Genomic DNA, 15,067 nt, shown 5'->3' with positions numbered 1-15,067 from the left:
GTGAACGTCATTACATTGAGAAGGTGAGTGATATGAGAAAGAAATATCATTTTCATCATACGTTCTGGCCGCTCTCTCTTCCTAATCGGTCTTTCACTAATAGTCTCTCGATCTCCCTATTCTTTCTTATATTCTAAAATCTCTATCTCACGCTAGCGACATTTCTTTTCTTTGCCCCTTATTTCTTATCTATCTTTTACTTATTCTCTATCGGCCTCTCTATTCCTTTGTTTATATATACGCTAGCTACAATTCTTTTTTAAAATCTTTGCCCCTTATTTTTAAAATTATTATCCTTACCCTCTTTATTATCTGATTCTGACTTATTTCTGACTCCATCAGTGCCATCAACCTTCTATTCCTGTTCTATCATTCAAACATTATCAATTGACAGTATTCGGACAGGAGAAAGGGCATCTTTTATTCAATTAAGTGTCATATTAATTTCTCGATCTTTATATCCTACATGAAGAGCAAGGCAGATATACATTTTGTTAATATTTACAAACAAGATATTTTGTACATACTACTGCACATGTTGGTGCTACAGGGTAAGCACTAGCTCAATACAAGACGACTAAACACTGATAAGTGATTTTGAATTTTGACGATGGAAATTTACATACAAACAAACAAGTCACATTAAAATAAAACATGTAATTATATTCCTCTTTAAGCTATCAAGAAGTTAGGGGAGTGCTTGGTAACTGGATGAGTACATGGGATAGGAGTTTAAAAGCAATGGCAAACGTTTGACAATTCATGACTTATTAAACATTATAACTTGTACTAACAAAATATTGCAATATTACTAACGTTTATGAAGGTTACGGAGGGAGAAAGAGTAAAGATGAAAAATTCACTGTGCAAAAACTGAATGCAAAATAAACAATGCAAACTTGGAATGGAATTACCATTCCCCTCCTCCAACAGAAACAAAAAAACAAGTAACTCACTGCAATGTGTCACTGTCCATTTTGCAATTGCTAATTTGTATCACTTCACTCTCACATTGCGCGTCAAAAACAGCATCAGTCACTGGCCATCTAACTATACTCATTGCACACGAGGCGTAATTTGCCTGACGTAGGATTGCGTCAGTGAATGGTCAAGCAAACAATGGCTTGTGTGTAACACGCTTTAGAGTGTCAATGTCAGAGGTATGTTTCAAATAATTAATGCTAAATTGAACAGAGCAAACGATGCTTTGAATTATAGACGCATATGTTTATCGTTTACTTGACGTATAATTGCGCTAAAGACTGATGTGATCATTGACGCACCATGATCAAGTGATTTCGTTTAAAAAAGAGCAAATTCTAAACATTGCAAGCAACGTTTGTAATTATTGGCGTATGTGCTTATTCTCGTCTTCGGTTTGGTTGACGCAGGTAATGAACTCAATCGAAATAACGCAATCGGCGTTAGTAAAAAAAAGTGCGAGAGATATTAATCGAGTAGCACCGTCACGGGTTTAGATTCCCCCGCCTCGTGGGCCAGTAGGCGGATTCGGTCGGGGATTCTTGGGTGGACCAGCAGGGGGCTGCGCTTGAGATAAACCTAAATGAACAAACAAAATAACACCACATAAACAAAGGTTTAAAGGGTATTCTCCTGCAGTGAAGATAAGGTAGTTCCAAAATTATTGAGGTCACATTTGATGGTTTACTTGCTTTGGTTTAATTTTTTCTCCAAATTTTGGACATTCCTTTTTCCTCATATTTCTGCTTTAATTCAAAGGATCATATCACCAAATTTGATTTTTCCTTGAAGTGCATGTAAATCATCTCCATTATCATTTCTTTTCCTTTCATTGTAACGCCCACAAAAAAGAACGACAATGTTATACTTACGCCAGCATTGATCAATGACTTTTGGTCCACGGGGGCTGCACGCAAGTTCCATAGCATCACAAGGCCCTCGAATAGGGACGACGCTGGCGCCCTGGGCGTAGCACAGCATTCCGTTTCGTGCCATCCTGAAGAGTTTTAGCATGTATCTATCACGGCTTATATCCTTATCCTTGTCATAAACTTCTTCTAGGACGTTCCAGTTGCAGACACCATATCCCTCATCCATCTTCTCCCAAGTAAATAACCCACAATACCGCGTGAGACGAGCAGTGGGATTATGCATCGGTCCTGTAAATCAAAGAGGATTGCAAACGCTAACCGAACAAGGGATGACAATACACACGCTCATGAAATAAATGACGTCCTATATGAAAAGCCGCCAAGAGCAGCCAAGCGCCAATTCAGATTTCGCGAAACATACATATCAAACATAAGTCATGTTATTTCATTTCAAATTTGACTTCTCCGAGGCTTTCAACAACATAAGTCCCAGCTAGGCAACATCACCAATGCACATTGCATATGGACTGGGAATTACTTTATCATACAGAACACGATTCGTATCCGCAAAGAACTTTGATTCAGGTGTTCCCCAAGGATCTATCCTCTACCCTATACTATTTGTTAAACCGTCGAGTATTTTAGCATTAATTCGCATTATTCCTTCACAGCTTGAAAATCATAAATAAACGAAATTCTTGAATGATTTAAAGGCTGTCCAGGCCCTGGACAGCCTTTAAATCATTCAAGAATTTCGTTTATACTCCAGTGATCATTGACCGGGGCAAAGCCGTGTGAGAATTAAAAGGTTTTAAAACATTTTTAGTTTTAATATATCTGATTCTTTTATACGAGTCCTCCACCGTAGGGAAATATTTGTATGCCTGGTCAAGCAATTAACTATTTTCATCTCTAATTTGTCTAACTGGCGATTCCGTGCGATCTTTTATACTAAGAACTATTAGCCATTGTCATATCAAGATAAATATATATATATGAAGTGCAAACACATACACAAAAAAATACATCGTATGAACAAATATATACAAACGTCATACAAACTTAATATCGCTCAACCATAATCAAGCATCATGAACAAAGCAAAATTAGTACGAGAAATATTTTGGGAATAAACTTAGAAAAGATTATGTAATTTCAAAATGTTTTACCTTGCTTGGGTGATGGGCTGTCGGTGTGTTTATTCAGTTGATGTGATATATTCGTCGCTGTTTTCACGAAGTGACGGTAGTGAAAAAAAATTGCATTCACTTTGCGTTACGATTTTCCTCACTACCGTCACTTCGTGAAAACAAGGACGAAAATTATGTGAACGTGTAATAAGTGTATATATATATATATATATATATATATATATATATATATATATATATATACACTGTAGTTGCACGGAATCTACAACTTACGTGAAAAGGGGAAAAAATAAAGAAAGAAAACACCTACCCGGGCCATATCTGCCGTATTTGACGTACATGCCAAACAATCCGTTTCCTTGTGTAACACTGATCCCAACAGATAGACAGAATGCCACGATCATCATCTTCTGAAATTAAGTTATGTGATTGACAGCACAAAATTCCAGGTTATTACCATTATTAATTGTTTTTGCAAGCCTTAAATCTTGCTTTAATAAATTTTAATATGTAAGGCAGACAAAATTCAAAAATCCAAAAGCAGTAATCATACTCCATACTTCAACGACAATCATTATCAGTTTGTTTTCGAAATCGTATTTGATTCGTTTAGTGAAAATATAAAGTTAAGATAGTATTTAAAAGAATTCGTTCTTAGATCAATATTTGTGCTTCGGGCATTTTCTTTCTTGTATACACCTTGAATAAGTTGTAATAAAACTGCTCGATTCTGTGTACTAACGTATGATGTTCGACTTTCAATTCTTACGAAAATACATGAAGTGATTAGTTTCAAATGTAAATTTAATTGTAAAATTTCGCAAGTGAATCAGACAGAGCAATTTTGGTCAGTTAATGTACTCTCCTCCTTTTACTTAGCTATTTTAACTCAATAAATATCTTGTACTTCTCAATATTGTTTAACATAAATTAAATTGCTTTAATATTATTGTTTAAATCATGAATTTACAACTATTTCAGTAGGCTGGAAATATATGTCCGTTGTTATGATAAGACACCTTGAAATTTGCAGCGTAGAGTACCTCCCCCCTCCCCAAATTAACAAAGAATTGACATGTCCATAAGCAACTCTAACGCTACTTATCGTGCCAGGAAGTTATCAATTTTTGAATTGCTTGAAGGGTTGAGAGACCAAATCAGTGCAGGAAAATGTGAACAAAATTAAATCGTTTCCAGTTTATATACGACACTTTTTACTGCGACGATTGCTCCGCGATTATTTTCTACACTTACCGAATTCCCAACTTCAACACTGGACTCAACGCTAAACCTAGCCTACAACCCACTTGCAATCATAACCCAAATCCTGTACTTTTTGACGTTATCAATTCAGGAGCAATTGTCGTCGGGGAAAGTGTCGGAGCATCGAAAGAAAACGTCTGCTTTAAAATTATCGCACTTACCGTTGCAGCCATTGTGCAGTTGTAGTTGTGCAAAGTATTTCGAATCGAAAGTTTGAGAAAAGCTTTTAGATGTTAATACAGTTGTTACTAAAACTCGACTGGTGTTCCCCGCCCAATGCCGGTATTTATACCATGTATACCATTGCAAAAAGGGCGAAATTTTATCCATGGGGTCTGTATTTTAGAAACCATCTCCGCTTACCCCCAGGGGTGTATAAGTTTGCCCTTGGGTGCAGGAGTAGGGTATAAAGTTAGCACCCTAGCTAAATTGGCTCCAAATACATGATCTTGAGCCCATGCCAAACTTTACAAATATTGAACATTTAGAAGTCAGCAGAGTTCACGAAAATTCATTACAGGAAAAGGCAGTGGCAAAACTACGGGAGGCACGGGCCACGTGGAAGAAGGGGAAAAGTATCCCGCACCCCCCTTTAATCGTGTAGTCTTGCAAATTCGCATTTAATTTTTCGAGTAGCAGTCAGAAATAAGCAAGGACCACACGATGATTCGACATGTGTGTAAAGTCCAACATACCTACCTGTGTGAAGTACATTTATCCGTCTGTGTTTTTCCGAGGGGCGAGCCACTATGTTGAAGATTACCCAAATTCAGAATACAAGATTATTCTTACGTACTATAAATAATTAAGTGGCGAAGGTAGGCTGTTGTGCCGTGTCAGGGGTCCGAACCCCGAAACTTGTGATGGACAGTTCGGCAACATGTCCGTTGATCCCCGACCTCTAAAGTTTGCTAAGAATCATATAATTTTATTTATAACAGTACTTTAACATGCAAGTCGCATAAACTGCATCACCTGTTCTTTTAAAGCTACTCGCGCTAATGAATATGTGATGTATAGAGAATCAGTCCTTCTGAATGTGCGAGATAATGATATTCTTAATAACATCTTTGTATGTGGAGTCCCACAGGGGTCACTCCTAGGCTTACTTAATATTCATTTACCTTTTGCTCCTAAATTGATTTTCGTTTTTAGTTTATATCCAGATGATACAAATGCACCTAACTTCATTCTTCATTTTCTTACAAGTGTTACCCCTGTATGCTTTAGCCAATGAAAATATAATGATAGTCTACAAATATCTGCAAGTCATTCGACTATCTGTAAATATAAGAAGTGTTATATTATATATCATATTCATCAATAAAAAGGACAAATTGCTCAGTTTACATGAAACAAGAATAAAAGTAAGCAATGCAGATATTAGCACAGTTGGAAAGAAGGAATATCTGGGCATTTAACAAAAAATGATTACCGATTGTTTAGGAAAATGTACATTCATGGAGTGTAAAATTGCTGAAAAGAGAGTATTATTACAATCATGGAATCAATTTCCTGTTTCCTAAAAAAAATTATCCAAATTTAAAAGTACTTTCTGCTTCTCCCTTATGTATCGTATTGCAGTCGTGCGTCTCGAACTCGTGGTGTAATTCCTTTCTCATTTTATTCTCGTCTTTATTCGTCAGATCTTCTCCTATCTCTGCTCCGCGCTCTCACCTTCTTTCTTTCTCTGTCTCCACACGCACGTTTTCTATTCTCCCCTTCTCTATTATTTTCGCCCTCTTATCTCACCACCCCCTCTCTCTCTCTCTCTCTCTCTCTCTCTCCCTGCCACTCTCTCTTATATCTCCTATCTCTCTCCCTGTTTCTCTCTCTTCCTCTTGTCTGTCTCTCGGCTCTCGGCTATCTGCCTTTTTCTTTCTTTCTCTCTCTCTCTCTCTCCCTCTCCCTCTCTCTCAATTATTTATCTACATTTCGGGTATTATATGTCTTTCTTGAATTATTAAAGCCATTTCTCTCTTTATTATCTATTTCCAACGTCTTCTTTCTTTCGACATAGTCAAATTCAAGGAAATACACATCGTGTAGGAATAATATTGACGCATTAACTTATTACATAAGAAAAGACGAAAAACGGTTTCAATTAGATTTAGTACACATATGTTCATTTTCGATTTATTCATTCATGAAAGAAAAAAACAAGCATATTGGCATTTTTAAAGCTTAGAACTACAACAAATAATAATTTCATTCATCATTGCAACGTGCTATATTAAAATAAATTTCAAATATCACGATTGTGATATTCTAAACCGAATTGTTAAATGTGGAAATTGAACTTACTTATCATCACGATAACGTAACATACAGATACAAATTATTACTACATTTAAAAAAAAAATGGTTTACATGTTTAAAAGAACGTGTCAGTGTCTGACGCACTCCTACGTCAAAAAGAGATGGGCATAATGTATTTCAAAACGTCATTGCAAAAGTAGTACCTTACAACAACAAATATTAACGCATGGTGTTATTTGCACATGCTTTAATTTTCCCCACAGGTTTGATTAGCGTAGGTAATAGTGAAAGCGGATTATGCAACATGCATTACTCCTGATGCCCACGATGCGACATGTTTTCTGATATAGGGCTACGTCAGAAACCATATGAGAGTTTAATGCCTGTTATACACGAAGAGACATTTCGATTACCGCGCTAAACAAAATCGTGAAAGTGCTTAACCCATACGCCTGTACTTCAGCGTATTATTTTTATGGTTACATTTTCATTCACGTTATGTAGATCTCTATCTCATTTGGCGCATCCAGGATCGCATTGGTCGTTGACGCAGTCATACGTCAGTAAAATGACGCAGTCATCCGTCAGTAAAATTACGCATCATGTTTTAACGGGCATATTAGTTTAATAGTTTAAGAGAAGGTGGGTGAGAGACTTTCGTTGAGTAGCTTCGTCAAGGTTTTAAATGCCGCGGCCACGGGGCGTTGCAGGAGGCTCCGGTCGAGGAGTTGGTGCGGCGGGGGCGGCTGGTGGCTTGGCTTGGGACAACCCTAAAAGTATTCAGAAACAGAAAGAAGAACAACGATTGAATGTTCATTCTAAGGCAATCAGAAGAACACATGCATCACAGTTTACAACATGAAGCTGGAGTAGAAGGATTGCAAGTTGTGACATGAATATACGATTTTCTTTAACAAGTCGATTAATTTTTGTTAAAGCCTCGAAATTTCTTTGATTTTTATATTAATGGAAGCAATGAATGACTATATCATACTTACTCCAGGATTGAATTGAAATTGAATGTTGATTATAAGGCCATCAGAAAAACACATGCATCACAGGTTACAAAATGAAGTAGGAGCAAAGTATTGTATGTTGTGGCATGAATAAGCGATTTTCTTTAACAAGTCAATTTATTTTTTAAGCCTCGAGAGTTGTTTTTTTTTTTTTGGGGGGGGGGGGGGAGGGGGGGGGGTTTAATAGAAGCAATGAATTACTATATCATACTTACTCCAGCATTGATCAATGACTTTCGGGGCGTGGGGACGGCAAGCGAGTTCCAACGCTTCACAGGGTCCATGAACGTTGACTACTCGGGCACCTTCGGCGTAGCACAACATCCCGTTCCGTGCCATCCTGAAGAGTTCTAGCATGTATCTATCACGGTTGATGTCCTTACTCTTGTCCCATATTTGTTCCAGGACCTTCCAGGTGCACATACCATATCCCTCATCCATCTTCTCATAGGCGAATAACCCACAGTACTGCGTGAGCCGGGTGCTCGGATCATGCCTTGGTCCTGTATACGGAAGTGGATTATAAACATCAATCGAGCAAAGGGTTTTAGTATAACCCACGCGCTCATGTAGAAAAAGAATCGTACGAAATGCCCGTTAAACACAGGGCTTTATTTCTTTGACGTAAGAATGCGCTAGCGACTGGCAAGGTTTTAAGTGCTTTATCCACCAGAGATGTAATTTCGAATGCGCTATTGCCTACGTTACTCAATTTTTATGAAAAAATACATGCATGTACGCGCATGTAATTCTACGCAATGGTCACTTTGTTCATTTTCCTGTCTCTTTGTGTAGGTATCCCTCTCACACTACATCGCGCGTCAAAGTCGCTGACGGAAACGTACATCAGTAAAGTAACGCCTCATGCGCAACCGTCATGACGCGCTATTTGGGAATGACGTCGCACAAATAGTTAATGTAAAGTAAACGAAAAACATTGCGACCAATTACTGGCACTCGGACCAATTGCCTTTACATTCTCGAATAGCAAAGGCAATAACGCAATCAAAATGACGCAAGTGTGCTATGGGCATTAATGACAGTCAATGAATTTCTTCAACTAAATCACAACATAGCAAATGCCTGTTGCACAAAAGGTATCAATCATCTTGTTTGACGTATATACCCTATGATTTTCAATCACTCCTGTGGACTTTCTCAAGCTAAGTGATGCTTTTTATAACACTACAGTCTATTGGGAAAAAACAAGTATGGTAAAACCGGTCACTCAAATATTTTTACTTTTTTGAGGCACTTCATGATCTTTTTGAAGCGCAATGTTTAGGATTTCAATATCCTGATTACACCATATCACAGACACTGATAACACATAGGGCCATGTATCTCATATTTAACATTGTTAAATGATGCCTCTAAACCACGATTAATTGGATTTTAATTTCATTAATGACAATAATTACTCACCTCCATGACCCCCGTAGCCTCCGTATCCGCCGTATCTTTGTGACGCACAGGCACATATCATAACAGATAGACAGACTGCCAGGAGCATCATCTTCTGAAATTACAAGACAAACGAAAATTCATGTCATCGTTCAACATATTACATTTTTTTGTTACTATTTTCCAGCCTTTTTTTAAAAAGAGATGCGATCAAACTTGCGGCAATTTTGGTTCATCTTCCCACCTCGTGTTTCTGCAGGAAAAGCTAAACTGGGAATCATTTTATTTCACATTTTGTAATAACAATATTATTTGTTTGAATATGTGTTTAATTATTTGATCGTCTGGCATAGGATAATATGATAGCATGATAATACGATAATAACACTGTACACTGAACGTAAGCTGTTGTCCTAGATTGAATTCCAGATAACAAGCGCAACTTTTCTTGAGGCGGCCGGAAATCATCAATTGTTGCTCATTGCTCTCTTCTAATGAGAAGAAAATGTTAATACATTAAAAATGAATCCCTCTCAGCAAAAACAGTATATATACAAACAGAAGCTACTTCCAAGAAATCATAATGGGTATAATGATCACACTTACCGTCATAGTCATTTTTTTAGTTTTAGATTGACTCGAAATTAGAAAGAAACAATCTTGAAAACTGCTGGATGATGCCAAACTTTTACCAACTGGCAATCGCCCACCCCGTATCAGTATTTATACTCTCTTGCTCTTTTGGTTCAAAATATGATCCATTCATGTGTCATTTAACAACGAGCTCCCCTTACAACTCCTCAGAAATATGCCAAAAATACATCTTGGAATATAACACCCAGCCATGATCAAATTATGATATTGAAGAATATCATATTTGAGATAGAAGTCTTAAAGGCACGATACGAATCTTCCTTTATTTGGAGAAAACTCAGGATACACTTTGAAGAATATTCTGAAGTGAGAAAATGGAGGATTTCTTTAGAAATAACAACACTTGCTATTTAACCAAACAACTATTACCCTATTGCATTTATGTGCGAATAAAATAAACAAATACAAAAATACTTTGAAATATTGAGCCGGACTACCTGTTCTGACCGGTGATCCAACATTTATAGGGTTGGGATTTCAATTGGGTTTCATGTTAGGTTTTGGGTAAGGATTAAGTAGTAAGGAATTTGGTAAGTGTAGGAAACAGTTCTGACCATTATGTCTGAACGCGGTAATTGCATGGGAACTTACTTTCACATATTCATATCAGGAATATAACTCTACGGCATTTGTATTAGATGCACTTATATTTAAAAACAAATATCCCGAGACACATGAGGTACATATTTTTTTTTTTTTTACCCATGTACGTCGGTCGTCGGTCAAAGCCTTCGAGTGATCTCTTCATCTCCGGTAACCATGTAAAAATTGAGAGTAGAAATGTAGATTAATGTCTTGGAAAACGGATGTTGGTACCGTGGCAGGGATTTGGACCACTTACCTTAGGATCCACACTTTGCTGATTGTTCAGCAAAACCACGTCAGCATTCAGAAATCACACACAATGCACCGCTTGACCATTACAAACTATATGGGGGAAAGGAGGGTTGTACAGTCCATGTCCTTAAGAGCGAACAAAAAAAAATGGCTTCAAAATATTTCCTCAGGAGTTTTGATAAAAACCATAAACAAAAGGAAACAAAACAAAAACATAAATTACAATAACTAAAACAGAACTGTTAGATGTGCAACTTGAAACATACAATACCAAAAGGCGTATATACACACACACATACATGTATATAATACATGAATATTATACTTGTGCGGAATGAAATAAGAGAATGATGGTGAGTGGCTTTACCAATGTTCCCCTTTGCTGACCTCTGTTTTCTTTTAATATTTTCAATGTACATATTAATTTTTTGAAATTATATATGTTAAGGGCTGGCATTTATCCAACATGTATTTTTGGCAATCAGGGGCTGTAATTAGAGATCTTCTCTCAATTACAAATGTCAGTGGATTGTACTTCGCCCGATGACCAAAAGGTATAAGTATAGTGATATTGGACGAAAGATCATCATTTCAATTCGAGTAACAAGTGTATCGTCAACCAGGAACTTTCAAAATATTTTTGTCCAGACTCTCAGCTGACCAAAAGCTACAGGATGGCGGCAACGGTAAGTTCTTTTTTTTCAGCAGATTTGTTTTCTTCTAGTAGTTTTCAATTTTGTACGCAGAGATTCATCTATTTTTTGCACATTTACATCTGACTTGGATTTTCAACACCCGAAGCAATCCAGGAAATATAATTGATTAACTGAAAGTCATTTCGATTCAAGGACAAATCAATATGCTTCTTTTCAATAATCTGGATTTCCGGAGCTCTGTTGTGAAGATAAAAGGTTCCTGTTGGCTTATATCTCTTACGTTTTCCTAAAATACACAGCGGATAGACTTTTGAAGAGTGTTCAAGTCTGGGAATGATTGGATTTATTAAACAAACAATCTGTTCGAATTATATAGAGTATTCTTTTAAATAAGAAACATTCGTTGCAATCTGAAGAGGAGGCTGAAATAATTGGATTTGTTTATTTTTTTTGAAGAAGATTGTAGTGTCTGATTTCTTTGTATTGGAATAATTATTGCATCCGTTGGAAACTTATACAACTATGTTGGAAGTTGATACCCGTGAGGTACAAATGCTATCATAAATTTAACAAATCTGACTAAAGAGTATATCAATCATTATTCATAAGTAATTAAAAGTGCGCAATTCATTATTCAAAATGTCTAAATCAACTTATTTAAATAATGAATACTGTTAAATCGCTGTTAGTAAATAATTACAGCGTGCAAATCATTATTCATTAATTGTTATTTATTTTCTGTTGGTATAACATAAATAAAATTTTATATATGTGCGTATATATAACGTTTTTGTTAATGTTACAGTGAATAATGAATGATACTGTCCTTAGATAGTCTTTTCTTTTTTAAACACACTTTATTATGTTTACAAGCGACGCCTCATATTAAACACTTTAAAGAATTATATGAAGTGTTACTTTATAAAATGACATGAGTGTACGTCTATTTTATATCATATGATTTCAGAAGCTGCTACTCTTGGGACTCTGTCTATCTGTTATGATCTCTGTCTCTGTTTCACAAAGATTCCCGATGTATGGTGGCGGAGGTGGAGGGAGATTTGGAGGTGAGTACTTCTTCCTTTCATTGTCAGTAAATTAAACTGAAGCCTCTTTTTACCCATGACGCGGTTAACCACAAAACAAACGTTGCCGCGGCAAAATAAAATGACTTGTTACAAATTTGGGTGATTTAAATTAACTTAACACACAACTATAAAGTGAGCACGCTAAAGGTCTTTTTTCTTGCCTCGTCGTTTTTACTTATCTATTTAATTAAATTCATTTGTGTATTTACTTAATTGTTTATATATCTATGTATTGATTCTTCTATATATTCAATTCAACCCTCTATCTGTCTATTGATCCATTCATCTGTTTAATTACTTATGTTATTTTAAGTTCAGCAGTTTTATTGCTTTATGTCTCCACAATGGTAGTTAGTCTAGGTTTATCCCTTTTAAGTGGGGTTTTTTTCCTCGAGAGTTGTAGTCGAGAGAAATTTACGTAAGGCTTATTATCTACTTGTCGGAGAGTAAGTGACTTAGAGGCTATTTCTCCGGGGGCTTTTTTTGTCGGGAATCTGTCATCATCATTTTTATCATTATTATTGTTATTATTGTTATTATTATTATTATAATAAATAGAGGCTCAAATTAATGCATCGCTCTTCGTCAATCCACAGGTATAACACCCGGGGCCCGTCTTGCTAACTATTGCGGGATGTATAATAAGGAGAAGGTGGATGAGGGATATACGTGCAACTGGAATGTTCTGAAAAAAATATTTGAGAAGGATAAGGAAATCAACCATGACGAATCTATGAGACAGCTCTTCCGAATGGCGAGGAATGGAATGCTGTGCTACACCGAAGGTGCACGCATCGTGAACGTTAGAGGGCCTTGTCATGCCATGGAAGTTTCGTGCCGTCACTTCGCCCATAGTAGCGCAATTGATAACTGCTGGAGTAAGTATAGTACTTTATACTTTGATTTTCTTTCGTGAAAATGAAACACTATGGTCCGGATTTTACTAAAACTATAGTCCGTCGGTGGGTTTAGGGTTATGTTCGATATCGGTCCGTATTCTGCTAATTCAGTAAATCCGACGCTGGGTCTAAAATTACGTTTAACAAAAGAAGAATCTTAGACCTCGAACAAATTTCCATTTTGTACCCAATTTTTTACAAAAGTTTAAACCAAGCGTTGGGTTTAAATTGCAGGAGAATATGGGCCGATGGGTTTAACAAAGAAAAGTAGTTTCTAAGGTCTAGGTTTTCCTTTTGATTTTAGACCCAGGGTTGGGTTTTTAAACTGAATAAGCAAAAAATGGATCTAAGACTTTCAAAAAAGAATCTTGATTAAACTGTGAAATAGCATGTAGCAACTGTGGCAATGTTAACGATCATTTCTCCAATGTCGTATTGTAAATTGCCATGCAGTAGCTTTTCTAAAGGCTTTACATTTTTGCCTAACCCGTTTTCCTTTCTTCTTCTGAATCTTCTAGGAGTGTCACAAGCAAATCCACCTGCGACTGCTCGACCAAATCCACCTCAAGCTCCAGGTGGCCGCGGTATCTAAACCCGTGATGGTGCTATTCTAGTCCGCCGAACTTAAATGTTAATGCCCGGAACGCCGCACGAGTTCTCATTTTGCTGACGCATTGTTACGTCAGCGACTATTGAGTTCGTTGACGCACCATGTTAGATTGAGATACTATAACTTGTGAACGCAAAATGAACATTGCAAACAAGATGTGCGTATGTGCTATTTCTTCAATTGGCTTGATTTGCTCAGGTAATAACGCATTACAAATGACGCCTATTCCGTGACAGGCAATAAACTCTCAAATAAAGCACGTACCAAAGACTGCGTCCGTACTGACGCAGTTCTTTGTCAGGAAAATAACTCCAAACGTGCAACGAGGTGTCATTTACATTGTATATTACCTTCACTAATCAAGCCTTCGAAAGCAATAAGCGCATGCGCCATTAACTCAAAGATTGCACTGTTGAGCTTGCGTTCACTTTTTGTCACCGACAACGCCGAAATGATGCGTCAAAGGGCATATTGCACATTGGCCAAGAATCACCATTTGCTGACGGAGGACTACGTCAACCACTGGCACTTTCTTTAGCAAACCATGTAAACCTCAAAGAAAAATAATATTTTTTTTTTTTTTTTTTAATGTTCACATAATCATGATTGAAAAGTAATTTTCATTTCTAAAATCATATTAGTCAGGATCTTTATGTTCACAAATCTCTCCACAATCCTCTTCTTTTTTTAGAAAAGATATAGAAATCGGTAATAAATGTATGTGTACTGAATAATACGATGACTATTTTTTTGTCTGTTCTTGAAGTCATTACATTGTACAAGAATTCAATATCTATTGCCTTGGACATGCCAAGCAACCAGCAATAGACATTATGATGCAAAGGTAGAGAGCTAATGAAGAAAGAAAAGAGGAAAGGTGGAGAGAGAGAAAGAGAGAGAGAGAGAAAGAGAGAGTGAGAGAAAGAGAGAGAGAGAGAGAGAGAAAGAGAGAGTGAGTGAGAGAGAGAGAGAGAGAGAGAGAGAGAGAGAGAGAGAGGAACAACAAATGTGATAAGAATGAAAAAGAGAAGATAAAGAGGGGGTGCAGAGATAGATAGATGAGGAAAGAGACAGAGTTTGACGAAGAGCTTATTTACATGTGAAAAGAGACATGAATAGTGAGCGGAGTAAAAAATTAACTCTCAAAAAAGGGGGGAAAGAGAGGGAGAAAGACAGAGAAAAAGCTTAGAGAGATGGAGCGAGGAAGAGAGAGAGAGAGAGAGAGAAGATAAATTTAGGGACATGATTTGATATCATATATAATATGTTATGTATAAATAAGTACATATATATTATGTATTACCTAAAGAAACTAAACAAACCACATACACACACCACGCACATACACACATGCACATGCGTTTCTGGTGTAAATCG

General features: G+C 36.7%; 2 protein-coding genes across 2 annotated transcripts; one reads left to right on the top strand and one right to left on the bottom strand.

Moving 5' to 3' along the window:
* Positions 1-6,883: 6,883 nt before the first annotated feature.
* On the bottom strand, positions 6,884-8,024 carry LOC105442040. The gene is made up of 2 exons (XM_011673789.1): positions 7,758-8,024; positions 6,884-7,296 (listed from the first exon to the last, which is right to left on the bottom strand). Exons 1-2 carry the CDS (start codon positions 7,981-7,983, stop codon positions 7,208-7,210), a joined length of 315 nt encoding a protein of 104 aa, XP_011672091.1. The 5' UTR covers positions 7,984-8,024; the 3' UTR covers positions 6,884-7,207.
* A 3,041-nt stretch (positions 8,025-11,065) lies between these two features.
* Positions 11,066-13,730, top strand: LOC105442041. The gene is made up of 4 exons (XM_011673790.2): positions 11,066-11,123; positions 12,061-12,160; positions 12,778-13,059; positions 13,599-13,730. Exons 1-4 carry the CDS (start codon positions 11,112-11,114, stop codon positions 13,670-13,672), a joined length of 468 nt encoding a protein of 155 aa, XP_011672092.1. The 5' UTR covers positions 11,066-11,111; the 3' UTR covers positions 13,673-13,730.
* Positions 13,731-15,067: the final 1,337 nt, after the last annotated feature.

Source organism: Strongylocentrotus purpuratus, unplaced genomic scaffold, assembly GCF_000002235.5.
Source record: "Strongylocentrotus purpuratus isolate Spur 01 unplaced genomic scaffold, Spur_5.0 spur5_scaffold_2, whole genome shotgun sequence".
NCBI classification, from domain to species: Eukaryota; Metazoa; Echinodermata; class Echinoidea; order Camarodonta; family Strongylocentrotidae; genus Strongylocentrotus; species Strongylocentrotus purpuratus.
This window is presented reverse-complemented; position numbering and strand designations above follow the sequence as displayed.